At 36.7% G+C, this 24,694-nt stretch overlaps 1 protein-coding gene across 2 annotated transcripts in view; it reads left to right on the top strand.

Moving 5' to 3' along the window:
• Orc2 (origin recognition complex subunit 2) overlaps positions 1 to 22,051 on the top strand; it is a 66,109-nt gene extending 44,058 nt beyond the window's left edge. For both annotated transcript variants that reach the window (XM_081748852.1, XM_081748853.1), the window contains exons 8-9: positions 1,305 to 1,538; positions 16,198 to 22,051. In XM_081748852.1, coding sequence (XP_081604978.1) covers positions 1,305 to 1,538; positions 16,198 to 16,403 — 440 coding nt within the window. In that variant the 3' untranslated portion in view covers positions 16,404 to 22,051. The remainder of the gene's footprint in view (positions 1 to 1,304; positions 1,539 to 16,197) is intronic.
• The last annotated feature ends 2,643 nt before the right edge of the window (positions 22,052 to 24,694 follow it).

Consider the following 24,694-nt stretch of genomic DNA (forward strand, 5'->3'; position numbering starts at 1 on the left):
GTTAAGGATTTTAATGGCCTGACTTCTTATATTTGGCAAGACAAGATTATCTCACGAATCTCTGAAGTTAGAGAGATTAATCTTTGTACATAAACTCCTCAATAGAAGCAGCTTAATAAATATTTCAGCGTTTTCGAAAATCTCGTACAATTTCTGTGACATACAAATTTCCGACTATATTCAGAAAATTCCCAATGTGAGTATACAACTGTTTCATAATTTTCGACAATTCCACTTCTAAAGGGAGATTTTATTCAATATTCAGAATTCCGGTTTTGTATTTATTATATTTGATTTTTTCTGTGCGAAGAAGGGGCACTTCTGTTCGTGATAGTATAATTTATTGTGCGCTATTCTACAATACTAATATGTTGTATTAGTACGTTGATGTTTGTTGTTGTGAGTGAAGTGAGTAGATTAAGTTTGTGTTTGGATAATGAACAGTTAATACAAAAGAGTTTCTACTGGTTTATTTGAAGCAATAATACTCCATGTGATACAGAAGCATTGCTATGTGTTTCCTTGCATTGTATAGTCAGCTAAAAAGAATATATTGTATGAATAATCACTTTCAGAGTATTTCAGTCTACTCATTTTGAAATTTCACGCTACGTTGCTAGCAGTATCGAAGAAAAGATAACTGATGTGTTCAAGTGAATATCTGAATATTGTAGCTATTATTACACAATTTTTGTATATGTGGTGTCCCTTATGTTGATTCACAGTCCATCTCCTCATTCTAAATATCACCATCTCCAATTTTTCGTATAATTTTAAATGCAAAAGGAAGAAGTAGCCAGCCTGCTCCCTTACTTTGGTAAAACTAGGTTAGAACGTGTCTTGAGCAAAATCTCTACATATACCCGTTATGAAATTAATAGTAGTAATGGATGGATATTGTTATAAAGCATACCATATACTGAGTTAAGGTAATGTTCAATGTGATCTATGAAGGAAAGAACTGTATTCTAGACCTTCATGAATCTAATTTCTAATGTGGTGTGTTGAATTGTTAATTGTTGTTACTAATCTCTTTCCGAATTTGTAATTTATTTTTGTACAATAACAGCTGTCTTTCACTCTCCCCTTCTCCTCCCCCCAGTTTTTAAGTCCATATATATAGGTTGTATATATATATATATATATATATATATATATAGGTTGTATTTTTATATAAAACTGAATAGGAAGAAAAATTTAGAGATGTAAGCCAGATTTCATATGTATATTTTACTTACAAATTGAATCATTTGTATGTACTTTCTTAAGGAAGGTTTGAAATAACACTTCTCTCTCTTCCGTAGTATGGAATCAATTTACTTTAAGTAAATTCAACTTCTGTTGGTTCGACGTAACAACATTGCTTCCGTACACCGAGGAAACGTCATACGAGAATTCATTGCTTGTTCATCAGTCAGGATCCCTAGTCTTCTCTTCGCTAAATCATGTCTTCCAGTCTCTGACAGCCAATGCCAAAGGCATTTTCCTTATCATGGTAAGGCACCAGCTGGAAAATAAGGACAACAGTAACTACATCGGTAAGTGAAATAGTCATGGTCTTTCATCAGACCATGCTAAGAAACTCATTCTGTTTTTTTTTTTATCTAGCTTACAAAGATTAAAATTTACTTTATCAGGATGACCGGTTTTTCGAAAACCGAAAACTGTGTGAGAATTTAGTCACCAGAGAAGGAAAATATAAATTGTGCGAGAATTACGCGACATAGTGGAATTTACATGTACTAGCTTGTCTTCGTTGTAACTTACTTCCCTTTTTTTGGAAGATGACATTATGGCAGATCTTCAAACACGACTAAACTTCAATTTTGATACTCTTTCCGTTGTTTTTACGACGACGCTTTGTCAACCTGCAGTTATTGTGTGTATGAACGTACGTTGTATTCAGCTGATATGCTGGATTTGAGAAATAGGAAACGAAAAAGGTTTTTCCATAAAATTCATTCAGAGAAGAAAATTAAAAATTACTAATGAAGAGCAGATATTTAAAGCAGTCTATGTATAATCATTAAAGTAGTTTAACTGATCTAAAGAATAAAAAAGGAATTCTTACAAGTAGCCGAATGAATAAGGGAGAAAAAATATTGACAACTAACTATTGTGACTGAAGGCAGGGAGTGCTCTTAACCTATGTCCAGAACCTCTACTTTTACGCTCTCTTCGCAGTGACGTCACCAGCGAGGCGCTTGAGCTTGTCGTCTGCTTGGCGCGCGAAGATTTGCTTGTAAGACCACAAAGAATTCTATATTTAGTTTGGGTTTTTGCTATGTTGAATTGTGTTGCTTTCTTATCTAGTGGCAAATGTTTGTGGACACATCTTTCTATTATACGTTTTTGAGTACGTGCACGAATATTGTTTAATAGAGGAAAAGACAATATCTCGGAAGATTTCTTTACGTGGGCTTGGCTGTACAGACATGGAGTGGTGGTGAACTTCAGTGCGTGTGTACATATTTATTTTTACGTGTATTTGTGCCTTTCTTTTCGTGTGATATAGTGATTTTTTTGTTTGTTTGTGGGTGTTAATAAAAATGCCTTCTTGTGCTGTAGCAACGTGCAGGAATCATAATAAAAAAACAAAAGGTACAAGTATTGTGTATCACAATTTCCCTAAGGACTCTGTACTTGTTAAACAGTGGGTCCACGCATGTAAAAGAAAAGATAAAATAAACTTTAAAAACGCGACTGTTTGTAGTGTGCATTTCTCAGAAGAACATTATTTGCGAGATTTGAAATCTGAACTTCTAGGCTTACCACAAAAGAAAATTCTGAAACCAAATGCAGTTCCCTCAGTCCAACTAGGCATTCAAAGTCCAGTTCCTGCACAAAATGAAACAAATTGTGTTGAAGGTTGTCTTTCATCTCCAAGTATTCCACATGATAGAACAATAAGATATGAATCGCGAGAAGTCAGAAAACGGGCTCTGAAAAACTTGTCTACACTTTCTCCGAAAAAAAGAAAATTAGATAAGGAAACAGAAACAGAATTTAGAGATAGTATTGAAATGGAACAACTTAAAACAAAATTAATAACTATGGAACAGTCGAACAAAAATCTTAAAATACAAATTATTAATCTCAAAGCAAAAAATGCTGTGTTGCGTTGTTCCATAAATAAGAAGAGTAAAGAAATCAAATCTCTGAGAAAAACTCTTAATGATAAAGTGAAACATGGTGTTAACCAAATTACAGGAAGTATTTTCACTCCTACGCAAATAGACTATCTTGTAAGTAAAAAGAAAAGAGCACGTTGGAATAAAGATGACGTAAGTAAAGCTCTGACGATACGCGCTTTATCAAAAAAATGCTATTTATACATCCGAAACACAATGAATTTTCCACTTCCGGGCCTATCCACTTTGAGAAAGTGGGTCTCCCATTCATTTGATTGTAGCCCTGGAATTTTGAATGATGTATTAGAGTTAATGCGCCATCAAGTGCAACAATTCAATGATAAAGATTTACTGTGTGTGTTAAGTTTTGATGAAATGAACATAGATTCACGCATTTGCTACTATCAAAAAAATGATAGAGTGTTGGGTCCTTATAGCCAAGTATTAGTTTCTATGTTACGTGGATTATGTAAAAACTTTAAACAGCCTATATACTATGATTTTGATGTTAAAATGACAGGGACATTATTATTGAAAATCATTTCAGCGATTCATGAGGCTGGTTTTAAAGTAGTTGCCGTTGTTTCGGACATGGGGGGAAAAAACGCGAGAGTCTGGAGAGATCTCAAAGTAGATCACAACAATCCGTGTTTTCCTAATCCCTGTGAGTCCGATAGTAGAGTTTGGGTTTTCGCTGATATTCCTCATTTGCTCAAGCTACTACGCAATCACTTTTTGGACAATGGCTTTACATTACCAAGCGGGAAAAAAATAGATAGGAATGTTGTAGAGCGTCTGCTGGCGTTAGATGATGGAGAAATAAAAATATGCCCTAAATTGAATTCTCATCTTTTGACCGTATCAGGAAGAGAACGACAACGTGTTCGCCTTGCATGTGAGCTCTTTTCGAATCACGTTGCACAGGCCATCGCATACCTACTGCCCGAAGAAAAGGAAACATCTGATTTTTTTCAATTGGTCAATGACACATTTGACATATTAAATTCAAGGGTACCACATAATGAAATGCAACCTATAGCAAGTGCATTTGGATTGCATGTCACAGCACAAGAAAGTGTGTTACTGAAGTTTCGTTCTATCTGCGAAAAAATGAGAGTAGGCAATGCAAAACATCTTCTTCCCTTCCAACGTGGGTTTTTGATGAGTATTCAATCTATTCTGGGATGTTTCTCTGACATAAAAATGAAATACGACATAAAATATTTATTAACTGCAAAGTTCAACCAGGATTGTCTCGAAAATCTTTTTTCTCAGATAAGAGCACTCGGACGAACATATGATAATCCGTTGCCCGTGGAGTTCATAAGCCGCCTGAGACTTTTAATTATGAGCAGGAATATATGCGACCTTCCTTTAAGCTCTGTGACACCTGTTGCAATGGAGAACAAAGAGGAAGATTACTTCACTTCCCATCTTTTTACGGGGCTCACTCCAGATATACAGCAAGCTGTATCTGCAATTGAAAGTGATGCTGTAGGACATGAAATAATTCTTCAGGATATGTCCAGAGAGAATAATTCTGCCTCATCGGAATCAGAGTGCTCTGGAGAAGGTCTCCGTTACTTAGCAGGATACATTGCTCATCGTTGTTACTCACTGGACTCCTCACTTGGACAACCCACAAGAGAGACCTTAGTTGAACCACCAAATACTGAAGGTTGAATTGAAAAATTATCAAGAGGTGGATTATTTGTTCCTTCAGAAAATTGGTTATTTACTGTTCGGGAGTTTGAAGAACTTTTCGCCGGTTTTCATGGGGATAAAATTGATCAGAAAAAAGGAGTGATTAAGACTTTGTGTAAGGTTTTATGTGAAAAGTGCTCCCATTTGCATCCGACTATAATAAAAACATATGTTCGCACAAGAACATTTATTCGTATAAGACATTTAAATGTACAAGCCAAAGCCAACAGAACAATGAAGTATCACCAGAAGAAGGCGCGGATGTGGGTAGCGTCGTCCATTTCAAAGTAAAATAAAGTAAGTTTATTTCTCTTATTCATTTTCATAAATTTCTATGTATGCATGAAGTTCATGATTTAAAATGTTATTTTTCGGTATTTTTTCTGCTTATTAGTTCTCTGTAGATATGTATTTGAGTTGGAAATCAGAGTAAAATTCTAGGAATTAAATTTATACAAGAGGATAGAAAAACTTAGAGGCGAGACGAAAAAAACTTTCCGAAAATCGAGTCGCTACAAGACGAGAAAACCTTATTTGTCGTCTAGTCTCGATTCGTGAGTAACACTAGCTAACATACAAAGTATTTAGATATAAACCAATTTCCGGACTGTATACTATTAATGTTACGAAGTGCAATCATAGTGTCAACAATGGATACATTAAACATAACCTGTGGTGGATAATAATCGACGTGACGTTTAACACGGATGGGTTTCGTTTTATCATTCAACTGAATGCAACGATTGTTAATTTTCCGTAATATAAATTGCATTAAGAAGATGTTCTATTTATTTTTGGCTTATTTATTTATTTATTCGTAGTTTGTGTATAGGAGAATGTTGGGACAGCGAAAATGTTATGCATAAAGAAAGAAAAAAAGACATATTTTGCCTGCTTCGTACATTTCTCTACCTACTTGCTTCTCCTCGCTGGTGACGTCACGCAAAACGAGGAGCGAACCGTCAGCGCGAATAGCTCAACCTTTCCTTCTACTAACCTTGACTGAAGGTTCATCATCAGAGAAATAAACATTTCCATTCAGTCTTATCTGTACTGAAGTAATCAGTACGAATTGTAACAATCCACCTCCGTAAGATTTTACTGTATATTATCCATTTATCTTCTGCACAGAAATCTCTACCCCTCAAAGTTTTCCAACTTTACTTCTTTGCACCTGCGATGTGTACTGGCCATTTTTCAAGAATCCTTACGAAAATGATATCCACAGAAAAACGTGGACCGATGGGAATAGATTAGGAATCCTAAGTGAAAGAGACTTATCCTGGCGAACCAAGTGAAAAATAATACAGAAGTTGAGTCTACGTTTGGCCGATTTCGTTCCTTCTTCCTGGGCAGAATGAACTCATCCGACCTGACTCGTGGCGTCCTGCAGTGTTGTGCAGTGGCTTCCTGGGAACGGAGTTTTTCCGCGCGGACGATAATAACGCACAAAACAGGACCGTTGTTGTGAGTGTTGTGTTAAATTTGTTTCCAATGTGTCGGTTTCTGCTCTAACAAAAATACTGCCCAAACTAAGCCGGTTTTGGGAAGGCTATGTTGCGGCTCTTTATGACGCCCACTTTAGTGTTTCTGTCATTAGAAAACAGTGCAAGAAGAATGGTTGCAACATCAGTTTAAATAGAATAAAAAATGTTATTAAAAAGTACAAGGGCAACGAAGCTCCACCATTTGGATCACCAACGAAGTTGCCTAGGAAGCGGGAATGCACCAAGGCCACCTCCACCATGGAGAGAAAACTTCGCAAAATGGCAATGCAAGAAAATCCGCCAACACAAAGGTGTATGGCTAATCGTCTTATCGTGTCTTTGGGGACTGTGAGCCGGACGTTATACCATCAACTCAAGCTGGAAAAAGTCATGAAAGCTTGCGGCCATCTTCTTACGGATGCCCATCAAAAGGAACGAAAGTGTAACGCCCGGAAGCTGTACGAACGGCATCTGGCAAAACAAAGGTGGATGTACGTCGTAACGCTCGATGAAGTATGGATTTACCTTTCCGACTGCGGCAAACCGAGAGCCATCGTGTACCGAGAGAAAGGCGCCAAGAACTTCAGAAGGTGGGTCCGTGTCTGTAAAGAATCCTTCCCAAAAGGGTTCATGGTCGTTACTGGCTACTGTTACCGAGGTAAACTGAAGATTCGTAGGGTGGCGAAGAATGCAAAATAAATTCGCAGTATTTTCAGGAGCAGATCATGCGGCCGATCTACGAGCATGAGATTCCAACAATGTACGGAAATGACGCCAATCTGGTGCGCATTCACATGGACAAGGCCTCATCACATACCTCACGATCGTCCCTCGCATTCTACAGGGAGATGGAGGAGGCAAGTGGTATACAGGTGATACCTTTCAATGAGGTACCTGTTAAATCTCCAGATGCAAGTCCTATGGACTATTGTGGATTTGGATTGCTGAAGCGGGCTTTGGGAAAACGGCGTGTGACAACTGTGGAAGGACTTTGGAAAGCTGTGCAAAGGGAATGGGACAAGATTCCCCTCCCATTCTTCAGAGAAGCCTATTACAGTGGAAATTACGCTGTCGGGCTATTGTTAGGAACCAAGGGAAACACATCGAGCACTTACGGACCTGGCGCCATGGAATCTTCTAAATTTTTAGGTAAGTCGAAATTGGCCAAATACAGACTATACAACCTCTGTATAATGAAATAAGTAGTATTATGTCCTTTAGGCCAAAAGGGATGGGTGATTAATGAATATGATCATGAAGAATTGTAGAAGATAATTGCAGGAAACGAGAAAACCGACGGACACGATATTGTCGTACAAACTTAACATTGTCTAGGATCGCACCAGGAACTCATACCAAAGTAGTCACTTAACCACTGAGATACCGAACTAGGTCAAGATTTCACATCTATAATAACATAAACTATGAAGTGTTGTAGGTGTGTATGTTGGTTGAAAAGACACCAGTTTCCTGGAAACGTTGCCAAACCCAAATGATATAATAAGCGCAAACACGGAAGACGTGGGTGGATATGATTCACGTGTATAAAGTTTCGTAAAATTTCCTTGTACGACCCCTCGAATTTATTCGTATAATATTTGGTGATGTTTTATTTCTTGTATCATTCGGAAGTGTTTCTTTTCAAATTATGTGCTATTCGTTGATTGAAAAACATTGATGTCGCTCAGAGAGCTATTGACATGGTTCCTGATTCAAGGTTTTATATTATACTTCAACAGAGATAAGCTTTGGTATCCAACCAAGTAGATAAAAACAGTTTTTCAGAACCGGTATTTGAGACCAATCTTTATAATATATTAAAAGTCCCTATTGATCCACCCCGGCTTCAGCTTCAAACTGGCGTCCCAATACGGTGCTCGTGAATTTTGCATACGCACGCACTTTTGTTCTCATAACTTTAACAAATATTCATGGATTTTCATCTGGATGAACACCAAAGTACACAGAAGGAAGTTGATTTGTTATTAATTGATATATTTACAAAATGAATTTTGGTGATTACAAAAATGATTTTCTACACTTTTGTCAGTCTTATTTAGATTTTACTTTGATATATCTAGAAAGCACAATATTTTCACAAATCATCAGAATTGAGCAATTAGTTCATGAGATATGGATAAAATCCTTGCGCTGTATCTGTTTCATGATGAACTAGCTATTCTAATGGAAAATTTATAGTGAGAAAGGGAATAATGGAAAATTTATATTATTTAGTTTTCGTAATTAGTCTGGAAACGGAAAAAAAAAAAAAAAAAAAACAGTTGGAAAGTATTTTTGTTTCATTTGGCATGGAATGTGGTCACGTTTGGGCCCTTACCTGAGTATTTGGAAAGGGAGTTGTGTAAAACACAACAATATGTTTGCACTCTTCTCTCCTTACCAGTCTTCAATTATTGCGTTTATAATATTTATGCATTTTAAATAAAACTATTTTGCTTCTAAAAAGTGTTCACGTAAATTATTATTTTACTACACTAATTAACTTCTGCACATCTAACAATATTTCCGCATAAATGTTTATTACTACAGAAACAAGTCTCACGATTGTGCCTGTAACCTAAAGGAGACATATGATAACGAAAGTGAGTGCTCATGAGAAAATGGGTGAAATGAGTGTGTGGGAAGAAACAACCTTGAGAAAACACAGATATGTTGTTGTCCACCACGAATTCATATTCCCTGAAATCGAATGAGGGATCCCTCTATCATAGGTGATCAATCTACCACTCAGTCACCGTGCCCTCTGGTTGTTTTAGAGTTTAGCGTCCCTTTCAATACTAAAGCTATATGAGACACGGACCTACAGCTTAACGTGGGCTCCAAACCACATGAGTTCCCACTGAGAATCGAACCTAAATCTCTCACACCAAAAGTGCATACGATAATCATGTAACCCGAGAGAGCTCAATGCAGAAACAAAAGTTGGCGAGAGTACCCAATATTGTAATGGCATTCCCTTCAATAACCTTAGTTAAATGGCAGACTACACTAGGCTTTATCAGCCCTCCCCGCTGGTTTAGTACCTAGTACATGTGCCTTTGGTGCACGTAGTCTTGGATTCGATTCCCGGTGGGAGAGTATGAAAACTTAATTTCACAAACATTCACCTTAATTAATCATTCATCTCTCTTCCCTAAAAGACATAACCCGTTAAATATAAAATTCATTCCATTTCACTAGGAATTACCCAATAGGTTGTCAGATACCTCAACGCTTGCTACAACTAAACTAAAAGGTTAAGCTAGGAGTAATGTTGCACACAAGATAGGACAAGATGAGAAATAGTTTTCTTGTCTCGTAAACTTTATAGAAGTCCTGCCTTGTGTCGGTTTTCGAAGAGTTTTTTTCATCTTGCCTCAATTCTTTTTTGTGAATTTGTATATTTAACTTTTGGAGATAATTTTGGTTGAAATTTGCACCCAGTAGTGGGAAATTCAATTGCTAAAAAAAGGGATATTGTTGAATAATTAGCATTAGTTGAAAAATATATATATATATCACCCAGGTTCCTTAATCAATCGTCTTTTCCAAACAAACATCGAAATTGTTTACAGCACAGAAATACTAGTAACTCATTTTAACAAGACAGATTTTCAAGGTATGGACGAAATGCAACGATATTGACCTCTTTCAGGTATAAGTAACAAGACAGAAATAATAGTATACAGTTAATCTAATATAAGACAAAACATTTCATTAAAAATTAAATTCATGTTGAAAGTAGGCTGCTTTACTTCCCAATATAGAAACAATTTTCGAAATAAATAAATCTGAATACTACATAATAAGCAGTTCTATAGCTTAATCTTTTCTTCTTGGATCAGCAATCTCATGATTAGTGTGACGCGGTTTTCATTCTTCTCTCCTGAGTCAGTTTTCATTTCCTTGTATTTTTTTTCAATATCCTTTGTTGTTCGCCTTTAGGTGTTTCGCCTTCTGATTCCCTCCCTAGCTAATAGCGATTCCTCTGTCTCGTATTGTGTCCAGTCATCATATATCTTCTTTCCAAAACTGTCTTAAGCATATTCCTTTTTCTCCTGCTATGTCTATAGCATTTTATGTAACACCTTATCTAATAATCTAATTTTCTACACGCTCATATAGCACCACATTTCGAAGCTTTTAATTCTTCACCTATAATCCATCCCTCATGCCCATACAACGCTACACTCTATACGCTTGCTTTCATCAGCCTTTTCTTCAGCTCCTTGTCAATATTTCCGGTCAGAAGTTCTTATTTTTCTTCAAATACTTGCCTCTCCTGAACTATCTTGGATCACTTATCATGTTTCCACCTATTATCGCCTGTTATTTTACCCCTAAGTAACCGACTTCATGTTCCTTTTGCAAATAATCTCACATTGATCTTCGTTTTTCTTGTTTCTTTTCTAGCGCATCTGGGACCGCAGTGGCTCAGTGGTAGAGCGTTCACCTCTGATCCATGGGGTTCTTGGTTCGATCCTAGCTCGCGTCAAGTGAGCTTTGTGGTGGACAAACACTGTGTGCGTGGGTTTTCTCGGGGTTCTCACATTTCCTCCCACTTTCTTCATTCCACCATCTCATTCATTTATCATCATCACTGTCTTCTTTAGCCTAGCCGATATTACTGCGGTACGTAAATCTTAAAACATAAGAGATTTTCTAGCACATCTGAATTTTTGTTTCCCCTCCTGTTGATCTTCGTATTAAATTTGTTGCTAAGACCTCGTACATTTCATTTAGAACTCTTTTTTTTTAATATTATTGTATTGTATTGTATTTAAATAATTGTATAGTATTTAAATATATTTAAATAGTATTTATTAGTATTGTATAAATAACTTAAACCTGAACCATTAAGTCATGTAGTGACATATGACGAGGGTTTTACTTCGGACCTTCATTATTTATGTAAGCTATTTATAAGAGGAAATTAAATATTTAGAATGCACTATACGTGCTTCGTAATACTACAGAGTGAGTCAAAAAGGACTTTACAACTTGGAAAGCATATAGAAATTTACTGAGCTTGCTTACAGGAACGAGACAGGTGTCAATTTGTAGCAAAACACTTCAGCTTTAAGAGCCTGCCTTACTAAAAATAACACAAAATTTACAATTTTTCTTTTGCTTGTTTTTCATAAGTGAAAGGACATAATGAAATGCAACTTACCACAATCATAGATAATGTTGTTCTACAACAGAAAATATGAACCTGAAGAATTTTCAGTGTTGCCATCCATAGAAATTACAGTGTTGCCAGAGTAACAATTTCCCTAAAATCTAAGTTAAGGCAGCGACTAGAGGAACGAACTCAACTGCATTTGATTACGTATCATGTTTTGGTTTCCTGTGAACTACTTTTTAAATAATAGTTGTATTTAGTTTGTAATAAACAAAATAGTTTTAACATACAGTTATTAAAACTAAATAATAATGCTATTTAAAAAGTAGTTCACAGCAAACCAAAATAACACAATACGTAACCAAATGCAGTTGAGATCGTTCCCCTAGTCGGTGCCTTAACTTAGATTTTAGGGAAATTGTTATTCTGGCAACACTGTAATTTCTATGGCTGGTAACACTGAAAATTCTTTAGCTTCATATTTTCTGTTGTAGAACAATATTATCTATGATTGTGGTAAGTTGCATGTCATTATCTCCTTTCACTTATGAATAAACAAGCAAAAGAAAAATGGTAAATTTTGTGTTATTTTTAGTAAGGCAAGCTCTTAACATCGAAGTCTCATTTTGGTTCCAAACATCCCACCGGAACTCAATTTCTTCCCACACTCGTTCCAACTGATCGGACGTAACTTCTGCAATGTTAGCGTAGATACGATTTCTCAGGTCTGCAAGATTGTCTGGTAGGGGCGGAACATACACTCAATCTTTAACAATTGAACCTGCACGGCCAATCACAGACATGGGTAGCGAATATCAAGGAAATCTCGAACTTCCGCACAGTGTGACACTGATGATCCAGGACGACAAAATCAGTCTTTCCAGTGACTAATATACATACGACTGCTAGCTATTCCAAAAATAGAATAAACATAGTTTATCAAAACAACATTTGTTTCCAATTCTGTTATAGAATCTAGCTCATAGATAAGCCCGAACTTGTCAGAACACCTGCTGAGTGATTTCGCAGTGCGCGTTCGAAAATGTGTAATGCAACTTCGCTTGCTCAGTGTGGATCACACAAGTTGTGTAACAGCAAATAAACGTGGGCATGTAGTGGTAGCTGCATTACGTCTGTTCTGAACTGTAGTGTTTCGTTTCAAAATATTATGTTCGTTCTGAAAGAAGGTTCGGAAAACTGTAAGTATTAAACACACAATTATATTGAAATGTAAAAAAGAGCTTTGAGTTTTAGTACATTGTTCCACATTATCCCAGTGTTAAACTGTATATAAGTTACTGCCGGGAATTCAGACTTTTAAAAAGTGAAAAGTGTTATTGCGCAATTTTGCGCACTTAAAGGATATTGGTTTTTAATACAATGGCGCTACAAATCCTTATCACACTTTATTTGACTTATAGGTACACTCATGTCCAAAATGATTGTCGCATATCTATAACTGTCTTCTTGTAAGAATACAATTTGATAATGATTTTGCAGGATACTTTTAATGCCGGTACTATGTGTATAATCGGAAAATGTATATTTGTGGTAAATTTCATAGGAAAAGAATTATAAATACGAAAATTAGAATGAGTAAAGCAAAATATTGCTAAATAGACAAGAAAGTTTTATTTTCGTTTTATTGTTCTTATTTACTGCTCTTTTGACATGAAATTTGCCACATACATGTCTTTGCTAGGGATGGGCAAAACCGGTTTCTAGAAAAACTAAAACCCGAAAAACCGACATTTCGATTTTCTTCAAAACCAGTTCGGTTTTTCACCGAAACTGATTTCGGTAAAAACTTGGAAAACACATAAAACTATTTCTGTGGAAACAGATTCGGTTTCCGGAGAACAACGAAGCACTATTCTGGTCAGAAATAGAACAAATTTTGGAGAATACCGGAACCGGTTTTGAAGAAAACCAAAACCGGACCCGGTGAAGAACCGAACCGGTTTTTGGATAAAACCGGCTTTTGTGCCCACCACAAGTCTTTACCGAGTATACACGTACTAACATTATAAGAAATACCGGGCGAATTCGGTATCAAATTATATTCCTACAACAACGTATTTATAGACATGCGACAATAATTTTGGACATGAGTGTACATAATTCAAGTTCGACAAGATTTGATGCCTTACTTACGCGGAGCAATCAGTTGGCTGTTCCCCATTATCTGATGATGATTCATAATCTATTGAAGCAACATTTAGGACTTCTAGTCACAAACTTGAAGTGAATTTGAAGACAGCATCAAGACATCGCAAACGTTTTCTGCAAAATAATTCACCTGGCTTGAAGGAAGTCTTCAATTTCCTGACCTCATATCGCAGCCTAGTATATCTCCAGGTCATGCTGGAAGTCCACACGTCATTCAGTGACTGCGGCCGAAAGTCAAAGAAATGTTAAGTGAAGAGTCTGATTGAAGAAACAAGCCATGAGAAACTGTTGTTGGCCATTGAACTAAAACTTCGACAAGAAAGAAAGAGGAATTCTGCTTCAATTGTGAGTGAACTGTATGTGAAAAAATACTCTTGGTACCCAAGTGTACATAAAATGCTCTTCCTCGGAAAATATACCCTCCCTTCTTGTATTCTTCCTATTGGCCAGCTCTCGGAGGAAGCACAAGAGACCAAAAATAAGCACCACAGGAAATACAAGGAATTCTTTACGAGGAAAACAAGAACTAATACAGATAGCGATCTACTCCACAGAGTTCTCATCATCTTTGATCCAATCATGGAAAGTTTCCGATTTCCTTCAAAACCAAAACACAGTCTTATCGAAGGAGAGGTACTCGATTTATTGGATGAGCCTTTTTTGCACACTTCCAACAAACATAGATCTTCATTAGATCATCGTCCAACGAACTCAACAGTAGCGGTTCAGAGAGTGATGTGTGAATAATTTATAAATCAACATAATGTTTGTGTGTCCTGTATAGTTTTATAGTCCAAATTGTTATATTTTGTGTTTTGTGTTGTCTTATATAAAGTGGAATATATAATAAATGAAAACACAGCAGAGGAACAATTAAGAAATAAATACTCAACAAAAATGTGAGAAGCAGGAAAACAAAAAATAGCTGACTATATAATTGTTTATTGTTTGTGTATTTGTTTCTTTGTTCTCTTTTCAGTCTGTTTATTTTTTTACTCTTAATTATGCGAGTCCACTGCTTGACGAACTGTGCCTTTTCTTTTTTTGTTTTGTAAAAAGTAATAAATTATAAATTAATAAAATAAATAAATGGTGGCTTAAAGTAATAAGCTATGATGCCAAAGTAGCAGTCTCGCCTCATCCTCTTGAGGTTTCAAACAAGAAAAGAGGAGAAAGAAACGAAATAAAAGAAAAAGTAGCAGAGAGAGAACAAATTGGAAAGGGGCAGTTGCGTCTGTCATGAATAAGATCAAAAGAATTTGGCCAAGACAAGGGAAGTGGAGGTCAAAAAATAAAATCCAAATTCATGTATCCATGCTCTGCTTCAATAACTATTGGTCATTACTAATTTTTATCTTTTTATAATCAACTTTCCTCTCGTCCATTTTCTTTATGTGAACAACCCTTTCTTCCTGTTTTATTTAATATGCGTCTATGAAAGTTATTGTTGGCGTTGATTTGATACTACTACTTTTTTTTTTTTTTTTTCTCTAATATAGGTTTTAATAGCATGGGTTCAGTCATTTCTGCTATTATATCCCAGAAACATATCTTACGTCACTTTAATATGATAGATTCTTGATATCATAATTTTGTCCTAGATTGCCAAAATGTCACACTGTGTTCCTCATCTATCTGAGGAACTAAAAAAAAATCCAACATATCAAGGTACACGATACCAGTAACTGTTCTCCATGAGGAAAATAGGACCGCACACTGTAAATGTGCTAAGGGCACAAACACATTTACTTTTGGACTGTCACAGACATGTTCAATGGTTTGACGTGGGTTTTCGCTGCCCTAGATTCTGCAATTGTGGCTAGATTCTGCAATTGTGGGTGTTCACCATGCCACTGATATGAAATATACTCTCATCGCTGAAGATAATTGTGTTAAGAAATATCTCGTCTTCCTCTATCCGATCCAACATTTCCACACAGAATTCTCCAGGAGTAACATTATCTATATGGTTTTAAGTGTAAACGTTTACGTAGCACTCGCCAAACTGTCTTTTGTGGAATGCCTGTCTCGCGACACACACGCCGTGTTGATTTTTTGGAACTACGGACAAAGCTTTCCCTAACCTGTTCGACAACAGCAGCAGCAACGAGCGGGCTACCTGGTAATTACACATAACGAATAGAACAACAGTTTCAACAAGGTTCTTGTGCCGACTGTAAATTGTAGACCTGCTTGGAGGTTCCTTACCTTGTTCCACGCTGAACAGCTGTTGCAGATTTCGTTGTGTGAAATAAGAAAACACGCCACGCACGTTCCACACCAGTGAATGTCGTCATTTTAAGAATGTATTACGTTGGCGCTTATAATGACGGAATATGGTACTACGGCAGTACGCGAGTCCAACTTGAAGTGTTTTCTTACGAATTGACAGTCTGTTCTGTAAGTTATTTCAATACATTTTTATATGCTTTCAAAGTTATAAAGTCCTTTTTGACTCACCCTGTATTTATGAGCATTTAGAGAGTATATAAAGCTGCTTATTTTTCTGTTATTAGCGCTAATTACGAGCTCTCGTACTTAATCTCGTTTATTATATATATATCTGATTTTGCTTTTGCAGGATTACCTTTCAATGATTTGTATCGTAAAACGAGGGAGGCTTTTCTGGTTAGCTCTGATCAGGCTCTTCGTGCACAGTTGACTGAATTTGTGGACCATAAACTTGTGAAGTCTAGGCGAGGCTTTGATGGCGGAGAGTATCTGTTAATTCCTGTGAATGATTCTACGTTGCAAGAGTTCCTGAACCAATGTGAAGAAAATTCATAGCAGTTTGGTTAGTAGTAAAGAAGTTTGTTGGTGTTTATGTGCGTATTACAGTAGATCTCAGATCTGTGATCGAACATATTTTTATGGAGGCTGTTACTAACTATTACTGTTCAGAAATGTATATTCTAATGGCAAATCAGCAACAATATCGCCTTCGTCTCTAGTGGAAACAGATTTGACGGCAGACATAGCTAGCAGAGACATTTACCGTTGGAACAAAAATACGGCAGAGACTTCTAGGGTTATGAGTAAATAACCATTAGTTCATTTTCGCATTTGTTCATGCACTATAATTATCATCATGGCAAAATTTCGTTTTCATGAAAACTTACTCTAATCAATCGGAATAGAGTGAATATTTGAACTGCGGAATTTGTAGCTTTACATTGATTGAAGGGTTGAGCTCTTTGTGAGGATCAGGGGCTGTACTGATAGAAAATAACCAACTAAAGAAAATGTACCCTTGTGATACTGAATGTGAATTTAGTTAGTCGTTAAGGCTTTAAGTTCTATAAGTAAATATCTAAAGTCTTAAGTACAGCAAAATCAATTTATAAGCAAGTACATTGATTTACACAATCTGCTTATAATTTAATTCATGTCCAATCATTTCGATGGCCGTATATTACCTGGCATCTTATTCATGGGAATGTTGTCCGTGAGCGTCTAAATCGAATAGATGACATCACTTAATGCTTATCACCTTTGGACATGATAACAACACATCTGAAATACTTTGCATAGTTTTAAAATTCTCAAAATAAAATGCACTTAATGACATGCAAAAATAACCAATTTTCTTGCTCATACAACCGCAGAATCAGTAAATCAATTTATTTACTTATTCATAGATTATGGCATGTAAAATGAAGACTAATGTTTCAGTAGTTATCCATTTTTAACCAGTATGTCAGTTTAGTTTGGTTACCAATATAGAACCATGTAGATATAGCCACATAATTACAAATGAAAGAGTAAGTTAAAGAAGGTACACATTCTACAAAATAGGTAGGGTAGCCCGCCTCTTGAGAAGTAAGGACCATATTCCTTAACTTTAGTTCATCTATACTGAGGTCTCGCGGAAACGCATGAGTGGAAAATGGAACGTGTTCATTTTCCCGTCCATTGTCGAAAAGTTGAGGTTTATGGATTGTGTTTCTTTTTCAACTCACTCATTCGATTATTGTGGAAGTTCGTTGAGTAATTTTTTTGTGTGAAACTCAGGTTTATGTATTAAGATAAATTTTAGTGTTAGGTTGACACTAAAGTGTCAGTATCTTTAGTCAAGATCTCACTTCAGTAAGATTGTCCACAAGCCTACACGTTATTTTCTCGATTGTAAGTTTGATCCATATTACTTGCACTTTGAAAAATAACATGAATCCAATCCGTATAAATCTGCCCAATAAAACTTGTGATTAAATTTTTAAAATTCAGTTATGTTTTTATAACTGTGAAATAATTCCTTGTAGAGACTAAACGTTAATTATCTATAATCAAATTAATTTTGACTTAGCATACAGTGGCGGGAAACTGCAGAAAATTCCGAATTAACTGCTATCGTATATGTACTGTATAGTGAATATTTTTGTTGAAGCTTATCGTCTATTTTCAGCACCAAGGCTATCTGAGACGAAGACCTATAGTTCCGAATCCAATACTGTAATACGTTTAAATTCAATGTTCTCTCGCCATCCAAATACTTCACTTGACTTTAATTTTGAATGTTGTGTGACACAAGCTTCCTTTACAAGGTTAAAATAAAAATAAATGGTGACGTAAAGAGCTGTCCATGCAGTGTAACCATATACTGAAATGAGGTGCCTTTGAAACATTACTCATAGAACTGCTATAGATTTTTGGATTCCGAATGCTGTTATTTCTACCGGGCATTTTTTTAACGTGTGTGTCTGAATTTTTTTTTACCCAAAACAATGTTAAGTGATAGCTGAAATTATGTATATAGTTCTGCTCAGATATATGCGCCATTTAAGACTGCTATGGCGAAATTATTCTGTAGGCCATGTTTAATATGTTAAAATGATAAGTAAGTTTTAAATTCACTAATCCACTTTATGTAACGAAAATATTCCCAATATTGAATAATACCATTACACAATTGAAAACCAACTAATATCAGAGAAGACAACGCGACCTAAACAATGAAGTGATTGACATCAGTAGTGGCCCTTCTAGAGCATGTGCCCTTTACTTTAATGAAATCTATTTTATAGCCTTCGCCATATGTCTTGATACCTAACTCAACCTTACCTGCCGAAACCGTGGATCTTTTGATATTGCATACAAATATTTCCCTCATATATATTAATTCCTGGATCTAATGATCAAGATTTCACTGTATTTTAACTTCAGTCAATTTATTTATTTTTACTGATATTGTTGACATATGTACAGTCAGAAACAATATTAAGTATAGGTTTGAGGGATAAGAAATGATAGATCCAACCTATATTTAATATTGTTTCTGACTGTACAATAGAGAAATGTTTAATACCTAAGTCATGTTCAGCTACACATGGGCAAGCATTATCTGTTTTGTGGGAAATATAATTTTTTCTATAAATTACCAATAATTTTGCAATTGCAGTGGACCATTTTTTTTTTTCCTCATTAAAATGTAAAACCAGTCCTAATGTCAGTTTTAACTCCTTCGTAATTAGTTGGACAGAACCATATACGACGCACTAGATTCACAATTGCATTACCTAAGGGACTTTTTGAGGCTTCGACCAATGACACGGCAGTGGTAGCTTTAGCTTCTTCAGTAACGACTGTCTTTGGTCGGACGGCATTTGTCTGTTGAGTAACCGAACAAGAATGTGAAGTCTTGTTTCCACATCCAGTGTTGCGTATTTCGTCTTCACTATCTACCAACCTGAGCAGTAGACATTTTAAAGATCATAATTAACAGAACTACATAGAAATTAAATAAATAAATAAATAAATAGAAACGTATATTTATCACAATAAATGGAGGAAATGTTATCAATACACCTAATACATTGTTTCATTCGTGTTAAGCATCTTATGGCTGTATTGTAAAACTAGATTAATCATATTGTGCAAAAAGGAAAACAACTTTACGTAATTTGTTTCCATGTTGTTTTTATGTGATTTCAGAAACAACAGTTTGTTGCTTAAAACGTGTGTTGCTAATTATTTAATAATAAACACACGAGCCTTACAAGCAATAATGGACTGTAGTACATAGAAGGTCGATAGTTCACTCAGTTGATAAAAATTTACTTCTATTTGTCCTTTAAGCACGTTCGTGGTTGCGCGTTATACACAAGAAAGCTTTCACATACACACACACACAGTAACAAAATGCTTGAGAGCGGCCCAACTGTAATTTTTTTTAACAATAAGGGGGGGGGGGGGATAAACCAGAATGTGGAACTCCGGAGTAGAGCAAAATTAGCCCCAAGAGCCATCTATTCACAAACTTTGGCACTAACATATCTCTGTTAGAGAATTTCACTGTCAGTAGGTCCAAAAATTGAATATAAAGCTGTCTTTAAAATTATTATTAATTAAGCAGCAGAGGCTCGAATGGCCCAAACTCATGCATCTCAAGTTGTTTGAACATTCAAGCCTTTTAACATCTTGGTTGTGAATGAAAATCTCATCTAGAGGAGTTTCTTAATCTCCATTGTCTTTCTAAATGGTTGAAGGGTAGGGATGGAACGACATCGCAAAGTGTTTTCAGAAACTAACAAACTTTATTCTTGTAAACAAAGTGTAGTTTTAGCTCCTCATTGCTTCAACAGTGTCAACCCTGAACGAAATAAGCCACCATGGAAGCTATCAGTTCCATGTTCTGTTTGATAGGGACTTCCCACGTAGACATTTCGCATGCAAGATAATGCTCGTTTTTGATATGAGGGACGTTCCGAAAGTGAGTTTTGTCATTTGTTTTGAACGAAAAGTAGGTACACCAAATGAAACAAACAATCGCCATAAGAAATCACACCCGTTGCTGTTTCATCGACGGAAGGAGCGTCAGTGAAAGTGGAATGACGCATGCGCAAAGCGCTGAAGAAAAAAGAATAGCAACAGACCGGCGTGCCCGATGTCATTCGAGTACAAATCACGATGGCAGAGAGACTTGTGCTGACAGCGTGGTCGCCAATGGAAGTACGTGCTGTTATTCGGTATGAATGGGCACGTGGGATTAGTGTGTTCGTCATCCTTGAAGGCCTACAGACTGTGTATGGTGAAGAGGTCATGTCTTCTCAAATGATTGGTCGCTGATGATGCATGCTCATTGAAGGAAGGCAGAGTGTGGAGGATGAAGGTCGAAGTGGGTGTCCCTCCACATCCACGAATGAAAACAACATTGCTAGAGTACAGGACATGGTGTTAGCGGACATGTGCATAACTATGTCAGGCGTGGCGTTCACACTGCGTATTGGTCGTACTCAGGCCCATCGCATGTTCCATGATCTGTTGTGTTACCGAAAAGTGTCTGCAAGATGGGTGCAGGAAACCTGATCCCGGATCAAAAGAGTGCAAGAATGGGAATCAGTCTGGATCACTTGATGTAGTACGCGCGAGAGGGAAATGAGGTTCTGTTCAGAATCATCACAGGCAATGAGACATACGTGCATCACTTTACCCCAGAAACCAAGGCCGCCTCAATGACGTGGAAGCATCCCAATTGACCAGTGAGGAAAAAATTCAGTGTCACCCTCTGCAAGAAAGGTTATTGCCACAGTGTTCTGGGATGATATTGTTGTGATTATCCATGATTTCCTCCATTAAAGGGACCATCAATGCGGCACACTATTGCGACACCCTCACCAAATTCAGGTCCGCCATTTGACGAAACAGACCAGGGCTCTTGGACGACAACGCAAAACCACACACAGCAAGCCTCACATAACATCAGATCGTCGCTTCTTATGGGAGAGATTGGATCACCCTACCTACAGTATCGATCTTGCGCCATCCGATTTTCACCTGTTCCGTGCACTGAAAGCCGCACTCTCGAGACATCACTTCCAAAATAGTGCTGAGGTGGAGCAGTCTGTGCAACATTTCCTTGCATTGTAGGTTACCGAATTTTGCCACAGTGGTTTCTTCAAATTGATCGGACGCTACAACAAATGTTGTCGGTGGCGACTATTCGATAAATAGTGCAAGGTGTATAGTTCGCATTGAGTATTTGTGTTTGGCAATAGTTTTCGTGTGACAGAAAATGACGAAAGTTACTTCATTTCCTTCGTAGTATTGGAAATGAATATCAATCATGATGACGATGCAAATGTAGTTTTGTATGGACAGTTCCAAAGATGAATGGCATACGATGATCTGTGCTATTCCTTAAATCGGTTTGTATTTCCTCGATTTTCTTTCTCACTGGAACATATTTGCACAGGATGAAATCTTTGTATTGCATGTCTTCTAATTGTATGATTCACAGGATCTATGTTTACAATCCTCAGCAAGGTGGTACCATTGTATCTCCAACAATAACAGATTCAATGATTTCGCAATAGGTGTACATTTTTAATAGAAATCGTACATGAAGTATATATTATTCCTTTCTCACCTCTTTAAAATCACTTTTTGGTTCAAATCCAAGCACTAAATTATAGTAAGTTACAACGTATGAAATCAGGTAATCGACAAGATTCGTCATTGTTTCCCTTCCTACAAGGAACTTTACTCTTCCGGCGGCGTTGTCGGATCTCACTGTCACGTGCTTGGCTTAATGTTAACCCATGTTAAAATGTCAGTATCATGTTAATCGCTATGCGACTTAAGGCATTTGTATTATATATTAGAGAAGAAAATACTACACAAAATAAATTTTGTTGTATTTTGATTATAGCTACATTTATTGCATTGCAGGCAGCACTTTCCCTCCGTACATTCCTCCGGTTTGCGTTCAGTTTATATGATTTTTATCACTATAGAACAGAATTTAATTCATACAATTACGTATTAAGGAAGAACCAGCTACATTAGTTCCGAATTTTCTTTTTATGTTTGAAATAAATGATTCTTCTTTAATTTTACGCACAGGAAAAAAAAAAAAGAAAAAAGGAAAGTAAGAAAAGGAACGATTTTGTGCTTATTGAACTAAATTTTAGTAGATATAAGAGTGGTTTTCTTTTCAGGCTCCCTCCTTAAACATGATTATTACTAAGCTACTGATCAGGCAAAATCAAAATGTAGGCCTGGCTGTACTTGAATACTTTGATATATTGACAACTGCAATTTAGTTTTTCTTAGCTCTGTTTGGGCAGTTTGTCAGCTCGTGGGGTAGAAGTGAGGGGGCAAAGGCTCCCTGAAATTACACTTAAAAAAAACTGCTACTGATAGTAATCGAGGCTTTTCTAGGATTCTCTCGTTTCCATCCACTTCCTTCCCTCCACCATTTCCTTCATCATCACTGGTTTAATTATTTGAACTTAAGAATATTAAAATCTACATTAGAAAAATGCTGATTATATAACACGTGAAAAGACGACTTAATCATATATTCTAAATCTGCACTTACCTTAAAATAAATCCAATGGTTCCACTTCTAAATCATCATATTCTTCATTTTCCTCACTGTCAGAATCACTATTAAGATTAATAATTAACGAGCCATGCATTTCTTCCATTAGGCCATCAGCTTCTCACATATTGCTCTCTATTTTCTGCACATGACTCATATAATTCTTCCAATCTTCCTGAGTCACTAACGCAATACCTTCCTTCATTAGCACACGCACATCTTTCAGATTAAAAGTGTTTTCACTTATAATGTGATTTTTACTTTACTCCAAATCAGTTCGATTGGGTTTGATTCACAATGATATAGAGGCAATCGCAACACTTTATGACCTACAGAGTTAGCACGTTCATCTAATTTATAAATATTTTCATAGTTTGTTCGATGATGTTGCACAATGTGATAAATTCGAACTTAACATGTCCTTACCTACTGAATTCCTTTCGATGTCAACCAGCAATGAATTTTTTTCTTGCTTGCTGCTCTTTGTGGGCTTTTTTTCTTCTTCCACTGTGGTAGCTCGGATTATTGATGCTCAGCGGGATGTTGGGAAGCAGTGTCTCAGTGAAATATTTTTCGTAAACTCTACTATCCATTTCACCGTAATAATCTGTATTTCTTTTATCCTTTTTTCCGTGAAAAATCAGCACGACTGTCTAAATGTTAACCAAATAAGTCACGAGGTAAAATCACGCCTGGAAGTACATGACTAAGAGAAGCCATTCGTCTTTCAACTGTTATATGCACTGCACCTGGGAGCATTTGTTACAATAAAAATGCAATGAAAATCGTGCTTCAAAAAGTGCTGAATAGCATAAGTGATTACTTTCTTGAATCAGGGACTTTTGTCCGGACTTTCATCTGAAGTTATTACAACGAGTTTCATCAAACCCGCCGGAGTCTTAGTAAACTTCATTAACTCCTTGTTCTTGAGAATATCGTCAAAATCAACAGCGTGAATGCCCGCCGTTGCAGAGTTGTGCTTAGCACTGCGTACTGCGACGTAGGTTGGCCCAGAGTACAAGTCACGTCTTGAGGGGATCCATAGCCGTCACTCCGAATCCCGAATACTGTATACACTGATGGGCATAACTTGTGTGTGACGGCACAACTACATAGTCATGGTCTGGTTAACTAATTTTGTACTCCACGTCCATCAGAATAGATGCTTGTTTCGTTGTAGCCGTCAATCCAAGAGGAACCTAAGGATGTGTTCCTTTGTTCTCCTGGATATGAAGAAAACTGCTTCTGGCCCCAGGAAGGACGCTACTGCTTCTACATAACGTGCTTGAGCAAAGTGTGCGTCTACTTGTTCAACTGTTGCATCATTCTAAGCCCGCACTAATTTTACTGGTACAGTTGATGCACGTCATTTTCCTTCGTTAGTACTATAATTTTTTAGAAACCGGAGGTAAACGGCAGTCCTGCAAAAATGAACCTTCCTTCTTGAGTTCATCGTGGAGTTGTGTCAGTGTTTTTAACGAACGAACTTTTTCATCTCTATGCCGGTCATCAGCTGCACTTTCAAATACAGTCGGATCGATTATTGAGGTTGATCTGTTTCAAGAGGAAGCTTTCCGACGTTTTCACGAATCTTTAGTTTCTTGGCCAAATCAGGGTGTTCTTGGAGGGTGCGTTGTTTCATTTCTCGATTTTTTTTCTGTCAGCTGCAAGTTGTTTTTGATGTAGAGTTCCTTTTAGTTTGTCTGTTTCTTTTCTTAGTTTGAAAATCACTGATGTGAATGACTTATCTCCAACAGCT

Source organism: Thermobia domestica, chromosome 2 (genome assembly GCF_964235325.1).
Source record: "Thermobia domestica chromosome 2, izTheDome1.hap1.1, whole genome shotgun sequence".
In the NCBI taxonomy this organism is placed as follows: domain Eukaryota; kingdom Metazoa; phylum Arthropoda; class Insecta; order Zygentoma; family Lepismatidae; genus Thermobia; species Thermobia domestica.